The sequence below is a fragment of the Lepus europaeus genome, chromosome 1, assembly GCF_033115175.1.
Source record: "Lepus europaeus isolate LE1 chromosome 1, mLepTim1.pri, whole genome shotgun sequence".
NCBI classification, from domain to species: Eukaryota; Metazoa; Chordata; class Mammalia; order Lagomorpha; family Leporidae; genus Lepus; species Lepus europaeus.
The window spans coordinates 42,488,963-42,513,068 of NC_084827.1; the positions used below are offsets into that span (position 1 = coordinate 42,488,963).

Below are 24,106 nucleotides of genomic sequence, written 5' to 3' on the forward strand. Positions count from 1 at the left end.
GGCTGTGGTAAATACTAGAATAAACCAAATACCATTATAACACAGAGATAGAAGAATAATATTTTAGAAGAGATTCCCACAGAACTGCTAGTAGATGGAGCAGAATTAGTTTAGCTTCTATCTAAATTATGAACACTCAAGGATGGTTATATTTAGGATAGTAGAAGAGGATCTAGATCTCTCTGTAGCTTCCCTCTCTCTATGCAGAATTGGTCCCATTTCAAATATGTTTCCTCACAGAATATAGCCAAATACTACGAGGTCATATCAGAGAGACTCAGAAGCCCATAAGCTCCTTTAGACAGAACAATTTCAGCGCCATTAAGGACAATAACTCCAACAGGTTTAAACACATCAAATATCTTGATAATTAAAAAGACAGTGATGTCCTTGGAGAATGCTAGGCAATTATCACACGACTTTGTAAACTTCTGAAAAGAGAAAGAATTGAGGAAAAACAAAGAAAATTCTACTGCCTTACAAAGAGCACACAGGACGTCTCTACAAAAGCACAGCAGGAGCTACTAATCCAGTCTCTAGGAATACTGGAAGATGACCTTGCGGCAAAGTTCCCCACTTTAACTTTAAGGACCAACGCTAAGGTAGTTTTAAAAATAAAAAAGAGCAGAAGTGGGCAATGCAAGCACTAAGGTCAAAAACAACACGAAGATGCTTCAGACAGTCACAGTTACTGAAAGGACAACAACAGAAGTTAAGAAAAGATGAAGGCTAGTAGGGATAATGAAACTATAAAGCTAATTGAAGATCAGAAAAACCCTTCAAGGTTTTGTGGAAAGACTTGAGTTTATCAAATTAAGAGGAAGGCTTTGATGAGTGTAAAATTGGATAATGACAAGTCAAATTTTTATTTAAGATAAATCACTCCGGAGCGTGTGAGGAGAAAATAACTTCACCAAGAATGAAGGAACAATGAAGCAGCAGACCTGAGAAAGACCTGGGAGACAGAAGCAACAACAAAACAGTGACTGGAGGGACAAAGTTATGGGAACTTAATTTGAGTTCCCATAGCACGTTAAGGCTTAATCTTATGGTAGCACACTTTGGTTCCCCTGTAATACTGAGTTTCTTGAAGATAAAAATTCAGTGCCTGGTACACAGCAGATCCATTATGTTACTTAAATATGGATGAACACAAAGCCTACTAGGACTTTATTTTTTTGTAGAGAGAAAGTCTTGATAATAAAGTCTGATATTAAAAATCAAATTGCAATGGTAAACTAAATGTATTGCATTTTCCCTATATGAAGTCAATGCAATGTGGCTCCATATACTAATTTTCCCTCTAGTTTTTTATCAGTAAATAAACAACATATAAAAGTGTCACAGTGGACAAAAAAAGTAGCAATTAAAAATATATCCTACCATTTACAATTTTGAAGTTGGAAAAATAAGACCTCATCCTCTGATTCCTTAAAGCATTACAATAATTACAGTTTAATAATGTCACTCCACTAACTTGCTCTTCTGTTTAGAAATTGTACGAACCTTCTCCACAAACCAGGTAAACCAGAATTCTTTATCTGTAATTCTAATCCCATCATAAGGGGTGTATGTGTGTGTGGTAGCAAGTAGGAGGGCAGAGGGGAAATGCCAAAAACAGAAAGCAAACTAAAGCAAGATATCGCTTAAAATGATCAAGAAAAAAATTCCTAATAAGGATATTATTTCCAGCCAGAAGTTCAAATGGAAAACTTTTAGGTTGTGTACCTTCTGTGGCATTTTATTCACTGTGACTCAAGCCTTGGTATTGAATCAACATCTTTTATTTGAATAAACTCCATGGGCCATTTGGCAAAGAGTGATTTAGGTTCTGAGTTACCCTGTTAAACAGCATTTATAAATGTCTTTCTTCATAGAACTATAAACATACAGAAGGTTAACAACAGAGTCTTAGTTCTTCCCAGGTCTTTCATAGCTACTGGTACATCTGTCTAATTTTATCCTGCCAATGGTAATCTACCAATCTATTTCACTACTATGTTACCATGGCTAAAGATAAACCGACTGCAAGATATTTGGAATGTAACTGGCACACACTATATACTTGACTAACACCTCTATTTTAAATCTATTCACCAGAGAATGAATAAGGATAGAGACTGGTTTTCCAGTACATCATAAAACATTTTTCTTTCCAACACCCAAAAGGTAGAAGCTTTATTCATTGAAGAACCTCAACTCTATTCAAATAACATCTTTTTTTTTATTATTATTTTTCTCAGATTTTCCACATAAAGCAGTATAAACAACTACTTCAATTTTTAGGCATTTTATCTAGCAACAGCTACAGGTAAATGATTGCTTCCTTTTAATGGAATAACTACTCCATTTATCATTTAAGAAAAAAAAGTCACAAGCAACTGACTGCAGTATTTTAAAGAAGTTCTGTACAGAAATTTCTAGTTCTATTAAACCAAGGTTCTGCAAAACAAAACTTTCTATTACTAAACACTCAGTTTCTAAAGACAACAAATATGAAATAAATACTAAGTATTTGGATGTTACTCATACAGCCTGAACATAGTGAAATTATGTCCTCAAAGTCATAAAAATAGAGAATTTTCTACTGATAATGTTTTTGTGAACTCAGCACCTTTGCAATCAAGGAGTATTGCATACGGATCCCCTTCTAGTCTATAAACACTACTGCGTAGCAGCCAGAAGGCTATTGTTAGGGAACAGTGCACGGCTGGTTTGCTTTTTCCATTTTCTTTCCTCATGGGAGATGAAGCTGCTATCTCTAGAAAGTATAGGTACTACTGGCTCAAAAAGTGAAAAAGGACCTTGAGCTCCCTTATCTCTCAGTGTTTCTTTTTTTTTTTTTTTTTATCTATAACATAAAGATACTTGACAGGCTAATTTCTAAAGTATCTTTTCAACATATTTTACTTTTTAAGATTTTATTTGTTTACTTGAGAGGTCAGTTACAGACAGAGAGAAGGAGAGACAGAGAGAAAGGTCTTCTATCCACTGGCTCAGCCCTCAAATGGCTGCAATGGCCAGAGCTGGGCTGATCTGAAGCCAGGAACCTGGAGCTTCTCCAGGGTCTCGCCTGAAGAAGGGATAAGGGCCCAAGCACTTGGGCCATCTTCTCCTGCTTTCCAAGGCCATAAGGAGAGCTGGATAAGAAGAGAAAACAGACAGGACTCGAACAGCGCCCAATGGGATGCTGGTGCTGCAGGCGGAGGCTTAGCCCACTACAGCGCCAGCCCCACATTTTTGATTTTTAAAAACTATGTGTTCATTTGAAAGGCAGAGTAACTGTTAGGAAAAGAGTGCAGATCGGTACTGCCTCACACAGGGCACCAAAAATGTAAGGAAACTAGGTGCAGAACAGAGAGGACTCAGTATAGGAGTCTACACCGGACTGGATTTATTCAGGGAAAATAAATTCACAGAGGTGGGTAACCAACTGGAGACAAGCAAACTGCTGGAGGCCTGACCCCCTGGGGCTGGGACTTTTTATAGCTTAGGAGATCTAGGGATGGGGGTGGGGTTAGGGGCAGCAAGTGAGCTGAATTCCCGCAACTGGTCTTTCAGGATGGCCAAGCAACTGGTTTTTCAGGTGGCCGCTTGGGCCTCTGGAACCTGGGGAAGAATGCGAGGGTGGGGTGTAAAGGCAATAGGGCGTGAGACCCAACTGCGATTCAAGGGCAAGGGATAAATTCCGATGTTTATCTATCTTTTGGGTAATGAGCCAGAATGGCTAAGGTTTATGTCTTTGGTCCATCAGTAACATAGAGAGAAAGAGAAGTATCTTCTGTCAGCTGGTTCACTCCCCTTATGACTGCACTGGACAACACCAGGTAAGGTTGAAGCCAGAAGCTAGAGACTTCATCCAAGTCTCCCATGGAGGTCATGGGGACCCAAGCACTTAGGCCATCTTCCATTATTTTCCCAGGCTCTCAGCAAGGAGCTGGATCAGAAGCAGGGCAGCCAGGACTCAAACCAGAGCTCTGACACAGGATGGTGGCGTAGAAAGCTGTGGCTTAACCCTCTGTGCCATAAAGCCTGCCTCCATTTCTGATTCTTTAGTAATAAGTTACATGCTAGCACAAAGTATCCTCAAACAATAATAACCTGGGGTGAATGGGCAGGAAGAGACAGAAATGAGGGTCTCTGTATCATTGACAGAACAGTTACCAAATTGGCTCATTAGAGTACTTGAATTTTCACCCAAGCAGAAGTTCTCTTTTAGGTTTTGCTTTGGAGTAATGTAATTCATTTCTAAAATTATGCTAGCTGATTGAACTATAAACCAAGATGAGGCTGCAGAAGTGAAAACAAAGGGGAATAAATCCCAATGTATTTTAGATCAAAGCCACAGTAATAGCAACAACCACAAATCAGAAAAATATGTCATTTCTATCCCATTTGCAGTGCTAAATAACTTCAGGAAAAAAATCCAAATTAAATGAAAATTTGTCATTGAAAGAAAGATGTCCAGAAAATTCACCAAATAGTATAGTGCATTTCTCAAATTTACTGTGGAAAATTAAGTGAGAATAAACTTGACAAACTCTGTTTGCCTTTCAATTTATCTATTCTACTAACTTTTTCATGCATCATTTTTGTTTTGTTATTTCCTAAAACATTCCTCTTCACCATGAAAAAAAGTACTTCAAATGATCTCATAAAGAACAGCACATGGGGGGGGAGGGACTATTTTTGTGCTAGACATTAAAGCAAAGGATAAAAGAGAGAGCAATTCTCAATCAGAAAACTTAGCTTAGACAGCACCTTTCTTAGCTCCTCTAATAATGACTCTGTCCTTTGTTCTAGACCCTGTCTAGTGCACTTGGGCCTCATTCCTTTGTAATCATAACCTCTACTCTACCACCAATGGCTCTACTCCCAACCTGTGTGTACTGATGGTCCTCTTCCCCACTTAATGCTGTATAATAGTTCAGACCTGGTTAACGCCACTCTTAGGATCACTGGTTACTATCCTCACCCTGTCTTTTATGACCTTGTCTAAATATGATCAGAGTCGGCGAACTCGGAAGACTTCCATAACCTTGGTAACTCATGACGAGAGCCTAAGGTGGTTACTGGCGCCATAAACTAGAGTGTCAATTTGTTGGGTCAACAACAGGAGTCACTGTGCACTTGCTTCTCATGTGGGATCTCTGTCCTTAATGTGCTGTACATTATGATTTAATGCTATAACTAGTACTCAAACAGTATGTTTCACTTTGTGTTTCTATGTGGGTGCAAACTGTTGAAATCTTTACTTAATATATACTAAATTGATCTTCTATATATAAAGAGAATTGAAAATGAATCTTGATGTGAATGGAAGGGGAGAGGGAGTGGGAGAGGGGAGGGTTGCGGGTGGGAGGGAAGTTATGGGGGGGGGAGCCATTGTAATCCATAAGCTGTACATTGGAAATTTATATTCATTAAATAAAAGTTTAAAAAAAAAAAGTAAAAGAGAGAGCAATTAAATGCAAGTACAGAATTCTCAATATAAAATGAACTTAGCCACATCTAACAGTTTCTTTTAACAAATACAGAAATGTTCCATTTAAAAGAACAATTACCTAAAACATTTAAACAAATATATCACTAATAACAACAATCCATATTTAGCAAAATGAAAAGGCAGAGGAATTGCTGCAGCAATATTTTTCACAAGTCACTGTATACCTAGCACTATGCTTTACATGTTACCTCTTCTAATCTTCACAGCAATCTCAATACTATAAAGAACCTTAGGAAAAGTCAAGAAATTAATCCAAAGTTAGTAAGTAAAAATAAAGTCAGCTAACAGTCATTCAGGACAGCCAAATACGTTTTCCAGTATACAATCTATTCAAACTGTTGTATATAATTAGCCCCAAATGCAAATTTTGTCACATCAAAGAGATGGATGGCTTTTCAATAGCCTGTAGCAGTGATAGAAAAAAACACAATATCATACATAATCTCGATTTAAAAGTTTCAATTTTAAAATGTTATTCAACTTAACTATTGCGATTTTATGACTGAAACAGATTAATATTTTACACACATTTTCATACAATATTGCTAGAACCTAATAGGAAAGTCAGCAATTTAAAAGGCTGTCAATAATTTATCACAATAATTTATGACAGCCCTCCAAGACTACAGCAGTAAGAAATGTATATTCTGGTCTCACTTACATGAAGTTTTTTAAAATGAAAGGATATTATTTATAATAAATGAGACAGCAAACCTCATAATAGACTACATAAAGATTTCAAATATGTGTATTTAATGAGAATTGGAAGTGGAAAATTTTGCTAAAATCTACATTATCTGATTCATTAACGCATCATATAGGAGGAACTAAGGAACTGACATCTTAACTTTTAAGAACATGAAAGAAAATATTTAGGATCCTAGTCTTCTCTTATTCAGTTCCATTCTGGTGGTGTAGGATACTGCTATAGAGAAGAAAATAAAGCTACACATCTCTACATGGAATCCACTAAAACCAAGAATGTGTCTAGGTTATACTTCAGTAGTGCATTAAGACTGTTGCCTACAAAAATTTATGTCTCTGGAATCTCAAAATACATACCACCTTATGTGGAACTAGGGTTGTTGCAGATATATTCAATTAAAGATCTCAAGATGAGATTTAACTTAGGTAGGCCCTACATCCAATGATCGCTCTCCTTGTAAGAAGTGGAAAGGAAACACAAAGAAAGAGAAAAAGGTAGTGCGAAGATGGAGGCAAAGGCAATGAGGTACGTAGAAGCCAAGGAATGGCAAGGCTTATTCACCAGAAGCTGGGAGAAAGCTTAGGACAGTTTCTCCCTCAGATCCTCTCTCAAGAAGGAACCAATCTTGCTGACACTTTGATTTTGGACTTCTGATTTCCTGAACTGTGAAAAAAATAAACCTCTGCTGTTTTAAGTTACCCAGTTTATATTCATTTATTATTAAAGCTTTAGGAAAACTAATGCAACTTCTTAAAATATCTTGATATGACCATTAGTTTAATATAGTCTATGTTCATAATAAATCAACCATAAGAATATATATAGAAGCCTTCAAGAAGAAAATGCTATTTAAATGTGTGGTGGCACTCTAACATCATCAGCACTTCATTATTGTTGCTAAATCAACACACATGTGTTTATACACGTGTAAACTATTAACTGTACATTTTTGAAAAAAGATATTTACCTCTCCAAAGACCCTAACATTTGAGATCACATAAAAATATCTCTCAAATTAAACATGGAATTATAAAAGCCTCTTCAGTTTGTTTTCAAAGAAACTTTAGTACAGGAGGAACAGTAGCCTGGACATCAGCAGAATTTAGTTTTGGTTTTATCACTAATTCATGATTGGGATCAAGTTATTTATTAGCCTCTACAGGCATGAGGTTTCTTATTCATAAAACAAAAAGGTTAACAAGAACTAGGTGATCTCTAAAATCAAACTCTTGATCATAGTTTTTTGTAAACAAATAAAACTAATACCCAGATAATTTAGGCTAAAGCTGCCCAATTGGGAGAGGGTATGTGGGTAGAAAATTAAGAACTTCATGACAAAAAGAGGGGGGAAAAATAAATTCAACAACAACAAAACAATCTAGTAAAGAAATGGGCAAAGAATTTGAACAGGCATTTTTCAAGACAGGAAATTCAAATAGCCAACAGACACTTGAGAAAATGCTCAGGATCACTAGCCATCATGGAAATGCAAATCAAAACCATGGTGAGTTTTCACCTCGCTCCAGTTTGAATGGCTCTCATACAGAAATCAACAAATGACAAATGCTGGTAAAGATGTGGGGAAAAGCCGGCGCCGCGGCTCACTAGGCTAATCCTCCGCCTTGCGGCACCGGCACACCGGGTTCTAGTCCCGGTCGGGGCACCGATCCTGTCCCGGTTGCCCCTCTTCCAGGCCAGCTCTCTGCTGTGGCCAGGGAGTGCAGTGGAGGATGGCCCAAGTGCTTGGGCCCTGCACCCCATGGGAGACCAGGAGAAGCACCTGGCTCCTGCCATCGGATCAGCGCGGTGCGCCGGCCGCAGCGCGCTACCACGGCGGCCATTGGAGGGTGAACCAATGGCAAAAGGAAGACCTTTCTCTCTGTCTCTCTCTCACTGTCCACTCTGCCTGTCAAAAATTTAAAAAAAAAAAAAGATGTGGGGAAAAAGGTACCCTGGCCTACTGCTGGTGGGAATGTAAACTGGTGCCGCCACTGTGGAAGGTGTATGAAGATTCCTCAGAAATCCAAATATAGACGTACCATAGGATCCAGCCATCCCACTCCTGGGGATTTACCCAAACCAGAAGAAATCACTATATGAAAGAGTTATCTGTAGCCCCATATGCTAACTGCAGCACAATTCACAATAGCTAAAATATGATATCAACCTATATGTCCATCAACTGTTGACTGGATTAAGAAATTATGACATATATACACTAAGGAATACTACTAAGAAAGAGAGAAAGAGAAAGAAAGAGAGAGAGAGAGAGAAAGGAAGGAAGGAAGAAAGGAAGGAGGAAGGGAGGGAGGGAGGGAGGAACCCTGTCTTTTACAAGATGGATGCAACTAGAAACTATTATACTTAGTAAAATAAGCCAGTCCCAAAAAGACAGATAGCATATGTTTTCCCTGATCTGAGGTAACTAATAGAGTACCTGAAATGTAATATATTGGAGTGAAATAGACATTTTGAGATTCCATGATTGTTTACAGCCCTTGTCTCTTCCATACAGGAACAGTGTTTTGTTTTGTTTTTTCCTCTTCATCCTATTTGTTGAACTCTTTTACTTAGTGTAGAGTTAACTATATGATCATTAAGTAAACTGAAAATAGATCTTTGTAAAAATTGAGAGTGGGAATGTGAGAGGAATGAGGAGGAGGAAGGGTTGGAGCTTGGGCGGGAGGGAGGAAGGGGTGGGGGAAGTGTCATTATGTTCCTAAATCTGTACATACATGAAACTTGTAGAACTTAAATAAAATTAAAAAAAAAAAATCTTAACTGAAAAGGCAATGCTACTGCAACTAAACTAAACAATCTATTTGTGCTAACACAAGTATTATTTTTGGCCAGTAAGTGTCACTAAAAAGGAAGAGGTTAAAAAAGAAAACATAAACATGACCAGTGACTGACGCAGGCCAAGCTGAGGTTTATAAATGCCACTTAGTCATGACTTTGCTGTTACACAACAAATATGAACTGAACTGAACATCCACTGTTCTAATATCGGACATTAAAAGCCCACATTTTAGTAATAAAATGTAATAATAACAGAACTAATTGACATTCATTGGAGGTTAATCCTGTGTTTAGCAGCAATATGCGAACACTTCACACACGTGGATCATGAAGTAATCCTCAAATAAATATAAAAGATGCCATTATGATCGCTTTGTAAATATGATTACAGTGAAATTCAGAGAAGGTAAAGCACCTTAGCCAAAGCCATACAGACTTTCAGAAATAAGGATTGCCGGCGCCGCGGCTCAGTAGGCTAATCCTCCGCCTTGCGGCACAGGCACCCAGGGTTCTAGTCCCAGTTGGGGCACCGATTCTGTCCTGGTTGCCCCTCTTCCAGGCCAGCTCTCTGCTGTGGCCAGGGAGTGCAGTGGAGGATGGCCCAAGTGCTTGGGCCCTGCACCCCATGAGAGACCAGGATAAGCACCTGGCTCCTGCCATCGGAACAGCGCGGTGCGCCGGCTGCAGCGCGCCTACTGCGGCGGCCACTGGAGGGTGAACCAACGGCAAAGGAAGACCTTTCTCTCTGTCTCTCTCTCTCTCACTGTCCACTCTGCCTGTCAAAAATTAAAAAAAGAAAAAGAAAAAAAAAAGAAAAAAGAAAAAGAAAGAAATAAGGATTTAAATCTTTGCTTCTCAAACCCAAAATCAGTGTTCTAGTTACCTATTAAGATACAGTGCCTCATATAGCTATCACCCTCAGAGGGTTGTGACTGAAAGGAGACGTGAAGGTTTTTGGTCTGACTTCTATTTCACACAGGTTCAGTTTGTAAATGCATAAAACGGATTCATATTCTCTGTGTGATTTTTTTTTAGAAATGCCTAGGTCTATACACACAAAAACACATATTTATACACACACACACACACACAGCTTCCTTACATTGGTCAGGATTCTCTTTTTCTGCAAGAAAAAAATCCAATTCAAACTAGCTTCAACAGAAGAGTGACAATTTACTAGCTGAGAGAAGTGAAGCTAAGCTCAGGTGGTGAGAATCCAAGGATGGAAAACCATGCTGGCCTGAGGACGTCTCTTGTGTCGCATTCCTGAATCTGTTGAACCTCATTCTTTCCTCTGTCCACAATTTTCTTCATGTAATGAGAAATGTAGCAGGGCATCTGGAGGCTGCTCCAGACTTTCAACTTTTGACTTTTGATGACAGAAGCTAAACAGTCTTTTCCAGAAGCTCCAATTTAAAAAAAAAAAGTTACAGAAGGACAACTTGAGTCCTTGAACATACCTGGACAGATGACAGTGGCCAAGGAGGTCAGGCAACATCCCTGGCCTTTGCCTTTTTGGCAAAATGGAGGGAGGAATATGTATAGCATAGATATGGTCATTAGAGAAACTATGAAGCACTGGAGGACACTCTACCACCTATTATATTCTAGTAATGAGATAATTACTAACATTACTTTTAAGTCATATTTCATATTTATTAAGAGAATCATAAACCATTTAAAATGTTTTTAAAAAATCTTTGAAGTGGGGCCACTGTTGCAGCGCAGCAAGTTAAACCGTTGTCTGTGACACCAGCCTGCCTTATGGGGGCTGGTTTGAGCTGCAGCTGCTCCACTTCCAACCCAGTTCCCTGCTAATGTGCCCAGGAAAGATGGGGAAGATGGACCAAGTCCCTGAGCCCCGGTACCCTTGTGGGAGACCCTGATGAAGTTCCAGGCTCCTGGCTTTGGCCTGGCCCAGAACTGGTCATTGTAGCTATTTGGAGAGTGAACCAACAGATGGAAGATTGAGCTCTCTCTCTCTCAACTCAGCCTTTCAAATAAGTAAATAAAACGTTTTTTAGGAAATCTCTGAAGCATAGCAGGAAAGTTCTGCTATCTGCACCTTACAAAAGAACTGAGGCTCAGTGATTAAGTTACATGTTCAATATTACAAGCTGGTAATGTAAAATACAGGTCCACAGACAAACACAGATCCTGAACTAAGCATAATCATACCACACTACGTAACAGTCTATAATTACATTAAAGATGCAATAGTATATGTAAGAAAAAAACTTTAAAATGTAATAAGCCTGTTTATTTCTTTTTTGAGGGGTATATCTTCATTTTCTATTTACTACTATATTCATCCAGAGGCACAAAAGGACTATATCAGAAAACCACGTCCATCAGAAAGCACTTCCTATGCATCGCTGATGCTTTCAGCAGAGAAGAACTAAAAAACCATCTGTGAATAACTGAAAATGAGATTTATTATCTCACACAGTAAGAAGTCTCAAAGTAGATCGTTTCCAGAGTTGACTAATTCTGTGGCTCAAAAGGACTGGAAAAGCTCAGGCCTCAATTCTGCCATCCTCAGCTTGCTGGCAAGCTCCTCTCATAGGAGGGAAGTTAGTATCAAAGCCTCAGACAACAGAGTCTCATCTGTCTACGTCCATTGACAGGGACGGGACCTTCTATTCCATTTCACTCATTTGATTATACTAAATTAGGTATTAGATGTGAAGCACTTTAAAAATGCCTGGCACATAATAAATATTATGTCAGCTTTGCTCTTATTTATTTATTTTTTTAAAGAAGTGAGAGTCTCTGCAGGAAGCTTCATGTCTCATTAGCCAGGAGTGGAATGCATGCCCCATTCTAAGCCAATCACTGGCAAGGGCAAACTCGATGAGTGCCTTAGACTAATCACAATTCACTCTGTCTGAAACTGCAGATACTCATTCCCTGGCTGCAAGGTTTTTGGAGGAGAAAGATTCTCTAATATAAAGCAGAGATTCTTCCAACAGAGCAAAAGGTCAGGAATAGTTTGAGCTAGGAAACTCATGGTATCCCAGCCATCCCCACATCTTTTCTTCCGAAGGAGCCACAGAGGAGTCGAAAGGCACACCTTAGGGCTTGTTTCCATAACGCAGAGAAAGCCATCTGTGGTGGGGGTTCTAAGCCAACTCTGGAAAAGCAGGAAGAGAGGCACACAGACACATCTGCCAGCGCTCTGGTCTTGGGAGCTTGCCAATCATGAGATAAATTTCCCCACCCTGCATGGTTCAGTTTAAAAGTCAGATTTCCTCTCTTGAGATAGTTTGAGCTGGATTTGTTTTACTTGCAAAATAATCCTAAAATAATGATGCCAGAAGAGTAATCTTAAAGGTACACAACAGCACAGGTTTTGGGAATTAAAACCCGAGACTCAATACTTCTTAACTGTCTGGGCAACCTTGGACAAATTACTACTCTGAAATGTCCTAAATACACACTTATATTCAAACATGTACATGCATATACAAGCATACAGAGCTGAATTTACTAGAAAGGTAGACATTTTAAAGTTCTAACTACTGACAAAGGTTATCAGTCAAGTTCATGTGACTCAAGCTAATTTCTTATTACATTACTAAATGAATCCCACTTTTGGCTCATATCTGGAAGGCATTAAATAAATTCAAGTTTTCTTGCTGGCCACTGATTCACTGAAGGCAATGGCCAAGAGAAGTCTTCAAAGAGTACATAGAAGGGTCGGCACTGTGCCATAGCAGGTAAAGCTTCCACGTGCAGTGCCAGCATCCCATATGGACACTGGTTCAAGTCCCAGCTGCACAACTTCTGATCCAGCTCTCTGCTGTGGCCTGAGAAGGCAGTGGAGGATGGCCCAAGTCGTCAGGCCCCTGCATCCATGTGGGAGACCTGGAAGAAGCTGCTGGCTCCTGGCTTCAGATCAGCACAGCTCTGGCCATTGGAGCCATCTGGGGAGTGATCCAGTGGATGGAAAATTACTCGCGAGTGCTCTCTCTCTCTCTCTCTCTGCCTCTGCGTAACTCTGCCTTTCACATTAATAAATAAAATCTTTAAAAAAAAGTTCATGCAGAATTCTTGTTATGAAAAACTTATGCCTGGATTTCAAAATATTTTTGCACCAAAATAAACTTATATTTTGATTCCATTTTCCATATACTTTTTGAAGCTCCTTCATTTATAATGCAGTTCTTCCTCAGTTCTAAAAGCTAAATTTATGATTTTACTATCTCCATGCAGTACTGCTATTACTTTTCTTCCCTTTTAAATCTGGAAAGTATTTATATATATATATAGGCATATAAATACTTTCCAGATATATATATATATATGAATATATATATATATTCACCTCCTGAAAACACAACCTCAGCATTTCCAAATTTGACCTCCACAATAAAATCTGATTGATCATTTTTTTAAAGGATTGCATAATGTGTCAATTATCTTTGAACCCATGCAACTTCAGATTCCTATTTAATATGCCTTCCAAAAGATAAATAAGTCTCTCTGGAAATAAGAAACTAGAGGGAGGAAAGAGAGTATGTTGTTATCAAAAAATATTCAATGGCTCCCTTATTAACCAAAAACTGTTTCTCCCCTTTTGTTATTCTTCTCACATGACCTGTTCCTCCTGGTTAATAACTGAAAGCTACTATGGATCAACAGGAACTTTCAAATCATTAATGAATATGAAGGCTACAACAGCATAAAATGAAATCTAAAATTAGACACGAAAAAACTTTAAAATCTCTAGACTGGCATTGTGGCATAACAGGTAAATGATGCTGGCATCCCTTATGGATGTCATGACTATTCATGTCCTGGCTGCTCCACTTCCAATCCAGCTCCCTGCCAATGGCCTGAGAAAAGCAGTGCAAGATGACCCCCAGATGCCTGGGCCCCTGCCATCCATGTGGGAGATCAGAAGAGGATCCTGGCTTAGGCCTGGTCCAGCCCCGGCCACTGCAGCCATCTGGAAAGTGAACCAACAGGCAGAGGCTCTACCTCTCTCTGTCTCTCTCTCTCCCTTTCTCTATAACTCCAACACTCAAAAAAATAAATAAATCTTAAAAAAAAAAAAAAGCTTTAAAAATTTCAAGGTAAGCCATAAAAGGATGAATAATTAAAAGATAACTAGTATTTATTAGAAATTCTATATATTTATAATTTTAAATGATTTTTTAATTTTCTCCTGGAAATGTCACATCTGATATTAGAACCCATGTCCAAAACAGTTCCCAAGCCAAGTTAGAGCCTTTGGAGCTAGCTGGTGTTCAAAACTACAAATGAAGACTTAAAAAAAAAAATCACCATTTCCCAGTGGGGAAAACAGGTTCTAAAACGAGTTACAACCAAACAAAAATATTTCAAGAAAATGAAGGTAAATGGTTTTGGGTTTTTATTTATCATGCTCCTACCCAAAATAAGCCAGATACCACTGAATGATAGTCACAAAATCAAAAAATGGTAAGATATTAAAACTTCTAAAATTATCTAGACCAGAACATCTTAACATAAGTTTCAGGTCAGATGTGATACTTCGTGTGTGTGCTCATTATATACATTTTTCTTGCAATAACATTCACAGTTTGCACTTTAATTTCAGAAGTATTCACAGGATTTAAAAGAGGTGGAGAACCATTACTAATCAATAGCCAAACCTGGTACAGAAAAGACCACCAGATAAGAGACTGGTGACCACATTAGCTGAAAATGAGTCTGATATTTCAAACCCACCAATCTCAAAAAAAAAATCAAACAGGTATATTCTAGTAATGATCTTTAGTGAAGTTTGAAATTAAAAGCCAAACAGAGACTAAGTTTTAAAAACATTACCTTCCTAAAGCAGAAATTAGGAAGAAGAAAGATTTTCAAAAATACATGCAGGAAATTACAAAATTAAAAACATAATTTTTTTTTCATTCAGGATTTTCTCTTGTTTTACTCTTTGGCTAAGCTGGATTTTAAGTTGACTAGAAGTATAAAAGTAGAGGTGACATTAACATACAAGTAGAAGATCGAATTTAACAATACAGTAACAGTGATGCTTCTGATTCAGTACCCTATATGACAAATGTGGTATTACTCAGCTACCCCATGCTCTACTCAGAAAACAAACAATATGTCCACAGATAGGCTTTATTCTTAGGTTTGACTAATCACTAAACTATTTTAATTATCACTTATTTCCAACTCAACTAAATTATTAAAATGTCTGTTTTTCTCCCCATATAGGAAAAACTTTAAATATATAATTATATTTCATTAATAGAAACCTGAATAAGGCATCAAAAATGTTTCAAAGTGTGAAAACACACATAATTTACTATACACAAAAATCTAAGATATTTCGTAAAACAACATGCATTCTACAGAACATAGACACCACTCTTAAGGTGTAAACATTTTACTATATTTTTTAAAGTGACATATTCTTTTGGATTTTGTAAAGGAAAACATTACATTGATAAAGTTTATTTTGCAATATACAGGATGAGACAATAAATAGTTATGACAACCAATCCTAAAACATCAAAATGAACATTTTAATATTTCACTTTGAAAAATGTAATCCCAAAGGTTTCTTTTTTACTAAAAAGATTAAGCTATGAATAATAACTTACAACTGATTAAAAAATGGTAATTTCTCTTGGTATAAAGGTTTTATAATCGTAACAGTTCTACTAATCTAGTTTGGTTTTAAAAGTATGAAAAAAGAGAAATTTTAGTCTTTTCACATAATACTAATTATATATAGAGATTTGATTTATGTTATAACAGAGCAGCCATGTTTACAGTGTGGAATCAAAAGTAAAGAAAACTTTTCTGATTCGTATACAAGTAAATTTAGCAAGGAAAACTAAAATAATCTTTCCCTTCCACTCAAAATCCTGAAATTCACTCTGTAAATTTTTTAGGCAGCATTTCACATAAAATCTTTAGCAGAAAATGAACATGCATTTTTGGCATTCAAACATTAAAAAGTTAAAAGCTTTCTAGCAACTTACCTTCTTTTGATACCAGACTATAGCATCTGTGACTTTGGACGCCATTTATTCCACTAACATTCCACGTCCGTCATTTTAGGCTGTGCAGGAGAGAAAAACATGCACGTGACTTGACTTCTACCTTCCAAAAGGAGACTGAACAACTTGCATACATAGCACTCTAGTTACTTGCAGAGCAAGGGGTGTATGACTGTACTTATATTACACCCTTCCTCATTACTATTTTAGCAACAGGTTCTCTCAAGTAAACAAAAATCAGTTGCCATAATAAAAGGAGGTTCTTTTCGAATGAATCTAACACTTGAGTTTCCCTACAAAGTAAGTTCAAATGATTTTTTTTCTTAATTTAACCTTTTAAATAAATTTCAGAATCTCCCAGGTTCTATCGAGAATTTTTCACTTACAAATTCACTTACAATAGAAAGCAATTCATTCACTCGGTTACAGATCACTTTTGCTGTAGTTTCTAGCAGGGACTAGTGTCAGTTACTGCTGATAAAGGATGGCTTGACAGATGAGCCAAATTCATAACCATACTTACTTCCTGCCCGACCCCCAGTAAACACAAAATTGACCTAAAATCAAATAACCAGAGAAGCCTAAAATTTAAGATAAAAACTAAGCCAATTTAGAGTTAATTACAAAGGAGTAATTACTATTAAGGACTTCCCAGGTATCATGGTTGGCGGGTGGTGGTACTTAAGAGATTTACCAGATGACCTCATAAGCATCTTTCTTAACCTTAACCCTAGAGAGGATTTTAAACTGATTCCAATTAACTCTAGAATGCCTTTCTAGACATAAGATGTCACGGGCATGAGTGTACCTAGTGGCAAGGATAAGCCTAAAACTTGTTTAAAAGCAAATACTGGCCCTAGAGCCCATAACAACCGAGGACCACCCAAGACCACACAAGATCTTAGGGAAATGGGAGGAAACGGCACCCTGTTGAGCCAATCCTAGCACCTGCACAGCTGAAAGTGCAGAAATGATACTGCAACAGTAAACAGAAACCCCCCAGCTTTTATGTACCCATCTTGGAAGCATGTATGCTTCTGGAACACATCAGCATGCAAACATAGTGAGAATTATTATCAGTAGATTCAAATGTTCAGATGATCAGTTTCTAAAAATTTAAAGCAGATTTACTTAATGCCTGCATTTGTGACAACACGACAGACCAAACTACTTTCCTAAGATATTATCTTTCCTAACATATGATTTCATCTTTAAACTGATCAAATTCGAGCAAGTGATGTTTTGAAATCCCTGCCAAATACCCTGACATAATGGAAAGAGGATCAAAAGAACTGGCTTCAAATATCAGCTCCACTACCTATTATGTAATATTGAAGAAGTCACTTAATCTCTCTGAACCTCAGTTTCTTTCAGTTATAGGAATAACTGCACCTGCTCATCCCACAGGACTTTTGTGACCAATCAATAAGGTATCTACCACAGTCATACAGTAGATGTTCAACCACAGTTGTTTTTTATTATGTATTTTATCATTAATTTTTATATTTAAAAACTCCCTAATCTAGGAACTGGCAAGTATTCGTATTTCCTTTTTTAAACATGGTAAGCAGTTTACAGAAGGATACACGCAATCAGTTTCTGTTGACATTGAGAACAAAAATAGCTACTTCATTACCATAAGATTGCAACCTCAGTTCTCAGCTATATTCTCAACTTATTCCGAGATTTTAAAGTTAACCTCCACTGAAGTTTCTCAGTTAAGTGTGGCTCCTTTCATTTCTCTCACCAGGTTTTTTGGGGGAAGCTTTCTTTACTGACTTAAACTCTCCCATTTTGGTTGTTTTGTCCCGGAGGCCTCTGCGGGTAACTCATTAAGTCTGATCACATTGGATCCTAAAGGTTTTCCCTAATTAATTCTGCTAGGGGGCTGCTCATTATAACATTATACCTTCATTATACTTGTTTGTCAGGACAATTGTGTATGCTTTTCAAAGTGGTTATAATCCATTTTCCTCAATGCAAAGGACAAAAAAAGGTACAGAAATAGGACAACTTTTCACTTACCTAACTTCTTTCACTTTACCCAAATTATATACCAAAATAAAGATCCTCACTCCTAATCTCTCAAGTCTGAACTACATATTTCATATACAAAATGTGACAGATTTTTTTCTCCCAGACACCACTAAATACGTGAAATTCTTAGTATATTTTTATAAACTTCGGCAAACCAATCTACACTCAGAAACAAGTTTCAAATAATCAAAGAGTATCCTAGGTACATAAAGTGTACTTAATATACTACATTTTTAAATTTGGTTTTACAGAAATAGAAATCCAATCAATCTTGTTTAAAAAAAATCATTGTTCCTCAGTAATGGTAAGGTTTGCTCTGCAAACTCATTTAATAGTTTTTCCATTGTGTCAACAACTTTTCAGTAACACCAGGTAGCTCATATCTATTTTTAAAATGGCTTTACAGCACAGTGAGATAGATTTCAGAACCAGACATCTGACAAAGAACACACAAAATACCTAAATTTCATATATATGTATAAACAACAAAAACTAAATGATGACATTGTTTAACTTACAGCAGGAGGAAGTAGCATGAAAGGCTTATTGGGAACTTTAAATAAAGGATCCTAATCTTTCTTCACAGATTGATTTGATACAAGGTTGAGCATAAATGACATGGAAATAATCCAATCCCAAGATCAGAGGACTAATATTTAAATCTTGCTATAGACAGTTACTATGATATTTCTCTCCATCATCATGCCTTATCAAAACATTTGTATTATTCTTTACTATATCAATGTAAATGTAAATGTATTTTCTTGTAGAGAAATACCAAAGACCAGGGTGAAGAGAAAAGATGACTATGAAAGAGATGTGTGTTAAGTCTGCTTTTATAGAATTCCACCATCAAACACCAACAATATCTAAGAGTATTCCTGGTATGGGTCTAGTCTAAGAAGTTGTCCTATTTTTAACCATTCCTTGTTACAAAAACTTAGTATATCAAATGCTATACACTGTTACAATGTCCCTTTCTCATCCTGAAACAAATTCACTGTTCCAAGCTGGATTCTTACCATGCTCAGAAAACAACTGATATCCACCCCTTTTACTTTTTTTTTTTTTTTTTAAGATTTTATTTATTTATTTGAGAGGTAGAGCTACAGTGAGAAGAGACAATGAGGTCTTCCTTTTGTTGGTTCAGTTCCCAAATGGCCACAACAGCTGGAGCTGTGCTGAACAGGAGCCAGGAGCTTCTTCTGGGTCTCCCACACAGGTGCAGGGGCCCAAGCATTTGGGCCATCTTCTACTGCTTTCCCAGGCCATAGTAGAGAGCTGGATTGGAAGAAGAGCAGCCAGGACTCGAACCGGTGCCCATATGGGATGCTGGCGCCGCAGGCACTGGATTAACCTACTGCACCAAGGCACCAGCCCCCACCCCTTTTACTTTGCTTGTGCTTTTATTCCCATTCCATCCTTTTCTCCACCCATGCATTCTTCTAAATCAGTTCAAATCCTACCTTCTCCAGGACCGAAGCTTTCTTACAGGTATTATTAGACTAAAACATGTTGAAGCCTGATGTCTCTCCAGCAACCATCTGTATTAATAAATCTACCATGTAACTAAAAACGCAAAGTAACGAAGTCACACAGATCATCTTATCATATGTAAACACTACTGAAGGAAAAAGGGGCATCATTTTTTGTGTCTCACTAAGTAACTAGAGCACTGTAATATACATAGAGGAAGCAGAGCAGAGACACAGAAATGACTAAGCATCCTAAGAGCTATGCTCCCCCAGAGGCCAGCACTGTGGCCTAACGGGTTAAGTCACTGCCTGCAATGATCTCAAATAGGCACTGGTTTGAGTCCCAGCTATTCCACCTCTCATCTAGCTCCCTGCTAACACATGCGGCAGAGCAGTGGAAGATGGCCCAAGTACTTGGGCACCTGCACCCATATGGGAGATCCAGATGAAGTTCCTGGCTCCTGGCTTCCATTGTAGCCATTTGGGGAGTGAACCAGCAGATGGGAAATGTCTCTATATCTCTGCCACTCCCTCTCTCTAACTCTTTCAAATAAATAAAAATAATTTGACCTGAATAAATTTGTGTTCTCTGGGCCTCAGTTTCTCACCAGTGCCTCTAGCCAAACATTCCACAAGTAACAATCCCAACAAAGTAACAGGGTTCTTCTGAATTCCCCCCCTTTTTTTTTTTTGATTGGTAGAGTGGACAGTGAGAGAGAGAGACAGAGAGAAAGGTCTTCCTTTTGCCGTTGGTTCACCCTCCAACGGCCGCTGCGGCCGGTGTGCTGCGGCCGGCACACCACGCTGATCCGAAGGCAGGAGCCAGGTGCTTATCCTGGTCTCTCATGGGGTGCAGGGCCCAAGAACTTGGGCCATCCTCCACTGCACTCCCGGGCCACAGCAGAGAGCTGGCCTGGAAGAGCGGCAACTGGGACAGAATCCGGCGCCCCGACCAGGACTAGAATCTGGGGTGCTGGCGCCGCAGGCGGAGGATTAGCCTATTGAGCCGCGGCGTCGGTCCTTCTGGATTCCTTTACAAACAAACCCCAAAATTAAATCAAGCCAGTATTATACATGGATTTTAACATAGAAGAAACTGTTAGGCAAAAATGTAAATTTATTTTTTCAAGGTGATTTATGTAAATCTCCTTGAGCCCTGAAGTCATCATTATCCCTTTCTAAAAACTTTTTAATACTGCCTACTGCTTACAGAAAATCCATAACTTCTTACAATATTGAGTTCCTCCACAATCCAACATCTACTTACCCAACATGGTTGTTCATCATCTTCTTACACAACCTGTTTCAACCATGCCATGCTTCCTACTTTTCTCCTCTGCACCAAAATTAATATCTTCTCTCCAAAACAAGGTTGGTTTTCACATGGCCTCCGAAATTCCATTTTCTCTACAAGTTTCTCCCAGACGCCTCCATTCAAGATTTCTCATCTTGTTCTATGCCTCACTCACAAGCCTTAGTACAGTCTGTCTTGTACAGACCTTGGCGTACTCATCTGAATAGGCACCACATCCATCCAATGTCTTTATTACCCCTGAATTCTCCTATAACTTTTTGTCTATATTGAACACTGAACACAAATGTTTACAAACCAAATTAAAAAGCTGCCAACCAAACTATCATCACAGACGAATGAATCTAAAGGCTAGAACTACCCAGATGCATATAAACACTTTCCTAATATGACAAGGTTCAAAGATACTATGTAGCATAATAAATATGGCTGGGTTATTTATTGGAATGTCACTTTATCAATCAATATATAACAATTTGTAGAACAAAAAAGTTCAGTGAAAATGAGTTACACTCAAACCTACCTAGTCTAACTCCTTTCCCAAATGTTAACAGTTAATTATAACTCAGCTGCTCCTCTCCAGCTAAAACAAGCAATTTTTAGACTTCAGATACTGAGAGCAAAGTTGCTCTGCCCTTAAAAGGGTATTAAATGCTAAGGTACAAAGCAATTTTTTTATACTGGTTGTGAAGCTGGGAGAAAAGTGAAACTCTAGTACAGGGAACTTAGTTGAGGAAGAATGAAATCTCCTAATTTTACATCTTCAACTTTGTAATCATGTGACTATAAATTGCCACAATTTCCTGGCAAGTTTATAATTCTTCATTACAAAAAACAGGTTACAAAAAGCTGTTTCAATCTAAGAACAGAGAGATAAAATACAACATGAGGGGCCAGTGCTATTGCGCAGTAGGTTAATCCTTTGCCTGCAGTGCAGGTATCCCATTGGGTGCCAGTTCTACTCCCGGCTGCTCCTCTTCCAACCCACCTCTCTGCTATGGCCTGGGAAATCAGTGGAAGATGGTCCAAGTGCTTGAGCCCCTGCACTCACATGGAAGACTGGGAAGAAGCTCCTGGCTCCTGATTGGCCCAGCCTCAACCACTGCTGCCATTTGGGGAGTGAACCAGCAAATGGAAGACCTTTCTCTCTGTCTCTCCTTCCCACTGTCTATAATTCTACCTCTCAAATAAACAAAATCTTTAAAAAGAACTACAAACAACATGAAATATAATAAACAGAACTACACATTTTCTAGTGTACCAGTTCATAAAACGAGTGTTGACTTTTATCTTCCTTAATGAAATCAATGCAAAGGCTGTAGTTTCATGCTAAAGGATGACATAATCTACGAAAAAAATTATAGGGAAATAATGTCTCTCTAAACTACTTTACAAAAATGTTTTGCGGAAAAATGATCTAAATAAAAGATCTCTGTGAGTGAGATCCCAGTGGAAAGAAGAGGCCATCAAAGAAGCAGGTACCTTTCTCTGAAGGGAGTAGAGAACTTCCACTTTGATTATGGCCTTGTCTAAATAAGATTGGAGTTTGTGGACTCAAGAGGCTTTTATAGCCTTGGCAGCGCATGACAAGAGCCACAGGTGATCACTGATGTCATAAATAAGAGTGTCAACTGTTAAATCAACAACAGGAGTCACTGTGCACTTACTCCTCATGTAGGATCTCTGTCCTTAATGTGTTGTACTATGCGAATTAATGGTAAAAATACTGTGTGTCTGTGTGAGTGTATTCTGTTGAAATCTTTACTTAGTATATACTAAGTTGATCTTCTATATATAAAGATAATTAAAAATGAATCTTAATGAAGAATGGGATGGGAGAGGGAGTAGGAGATGGGATGGTTTACAGGTGGGAGGGTGGTTATGGAAGAAGAAATCTCTAGAATCCAAAAGTTGTACTTTCGAAATTTACATTTATTAAGTAAAAGTTTTCTAAAACAAAACAAAACAACAAAAATGTTTTGCTGTGAAATCTAAGAGAATCTCTAGAGTTTTAATCTTAATATTACCCACAAAGCCGTCTAAAGACCCTCTTACCATGTCCTTTAAAGCAACTTTTTAAATTTCAGGGTTTGATTCTATATCCACAAAACCTCTGCTATTCTGTGAGCATTCTTTGGATATAAAAAATAAGAATTGGGGCCTGCACTGTGGCGCAGAAGGTTAAAGCCCCAGCCTGCAGCACTGGCGCCCAACTGCTCCACTTCTGATCCAGCTCCCTGCTAATGTCCCTGGGAAAGCAGCAGAGGATGGCCGACTTGGGCCCCTGCACCCACGTGGGAGACCCAGAAGAAGCTCCTGGCTCCTGACGCACTCAGCTCCAGCCATTGCAGTCATTTGGAGAGTGAACCAGCAGATGAAAGACCCCTCTCTTCTCTCTCTCTGCCCCCACCCTCTCTCTTTCAAATAAATAAAACACATCTTTAAAAATTCTTTATACCTAATTACAGTGTTCTGAGTTAAGTGCTTTTGGTTTTATTTGACTGCTGTGCTGCTTCAAAAAATCAACCATGAAGAATCTATCTAAATGATTTAATGTTTTTTTATGCTCTCTCAAAACACCATCAGCCAATCTGGTTCAACTCAAATATGGCTATTATTTGCCTCTAATAGAATCATTTATAAAACAAATGTTTGGGGTACTCTTCATCAAAACAGTAATGCATTAAAATAATAACTGAATGGCTTAAAAAGTTAATGATTTCATTTAGAGATTCAACACTGCTAGCTACACTTTTTGTTAATTTCAAAATGTCCATAGCTAAAGGGATTGACATTGTAAAACAGCTGGTTAAGCCATTGCTTACGACAGCAGCATCCAATATCAGAGTGCTGGTTCAAGTCTCTGCTGTTCTACTTCTGATCCAGTTCCCTCTAATGTGCCTGAAAAGGCAATAGAAGATGGCCCAAATGCACGGGACCCCGCCACCCATGTGGGATACCAGGCTGGAGTTCCTGGCTCCTGGCTTCCATTGGCCCAGTCCTGAGCGTTGCAGCCATTTGGAGGATAAACCAGCAGATGGAAGACCTCTCTATGTCTCTCTCTGAGTCCTTCCTTCCAACCTCTCTATCACTCTGCCTTTCAAATAAATAAATAAACTTTTTAAAAAATTTCTAATATCTCTTGTGTTAAATCCAATGGCATCTTAGCTGCCTCTCCAGTCCTTGGTGAAAGAGTACTCTCAGATTCTTTTTTTAAATTTATTTTATTTTTTATTTTTATTTTTTACTTGAGAGTCAGAGTTACAC

General features: G+C 38.2%; 1 protein-coding gene across 5 annotated transcripts in view; it reads right to left on the minus strand.

Moving 5' to 3' along the window:
- The window catches only part of PHTF2 (putative homeodomain transcription factor 2), a 134,947-nt gene that overhangs the window by 86,230 nt on the left and 24,611 nt on the right, over positions 1 to 24,106 (minus strand). For all 5 annotated transcript variants that reach the window (XM_062211063.1, XM_062211153.1, XM_062211238.1 and 2 more), the window contains exon 2: positions 15,998 to 16,077. In XM_062211063.1, coding sequence (XP_062067047.1) covers positions 15,998 to 16,042 — 45 coding nt within the window. In that variant the 5' untranslated portion in view covers positions 16,043 to 16,077. The remainder of the gene's footprint in view (positions 1 to 15,997; positions 16,078 to 24,106) is intronic.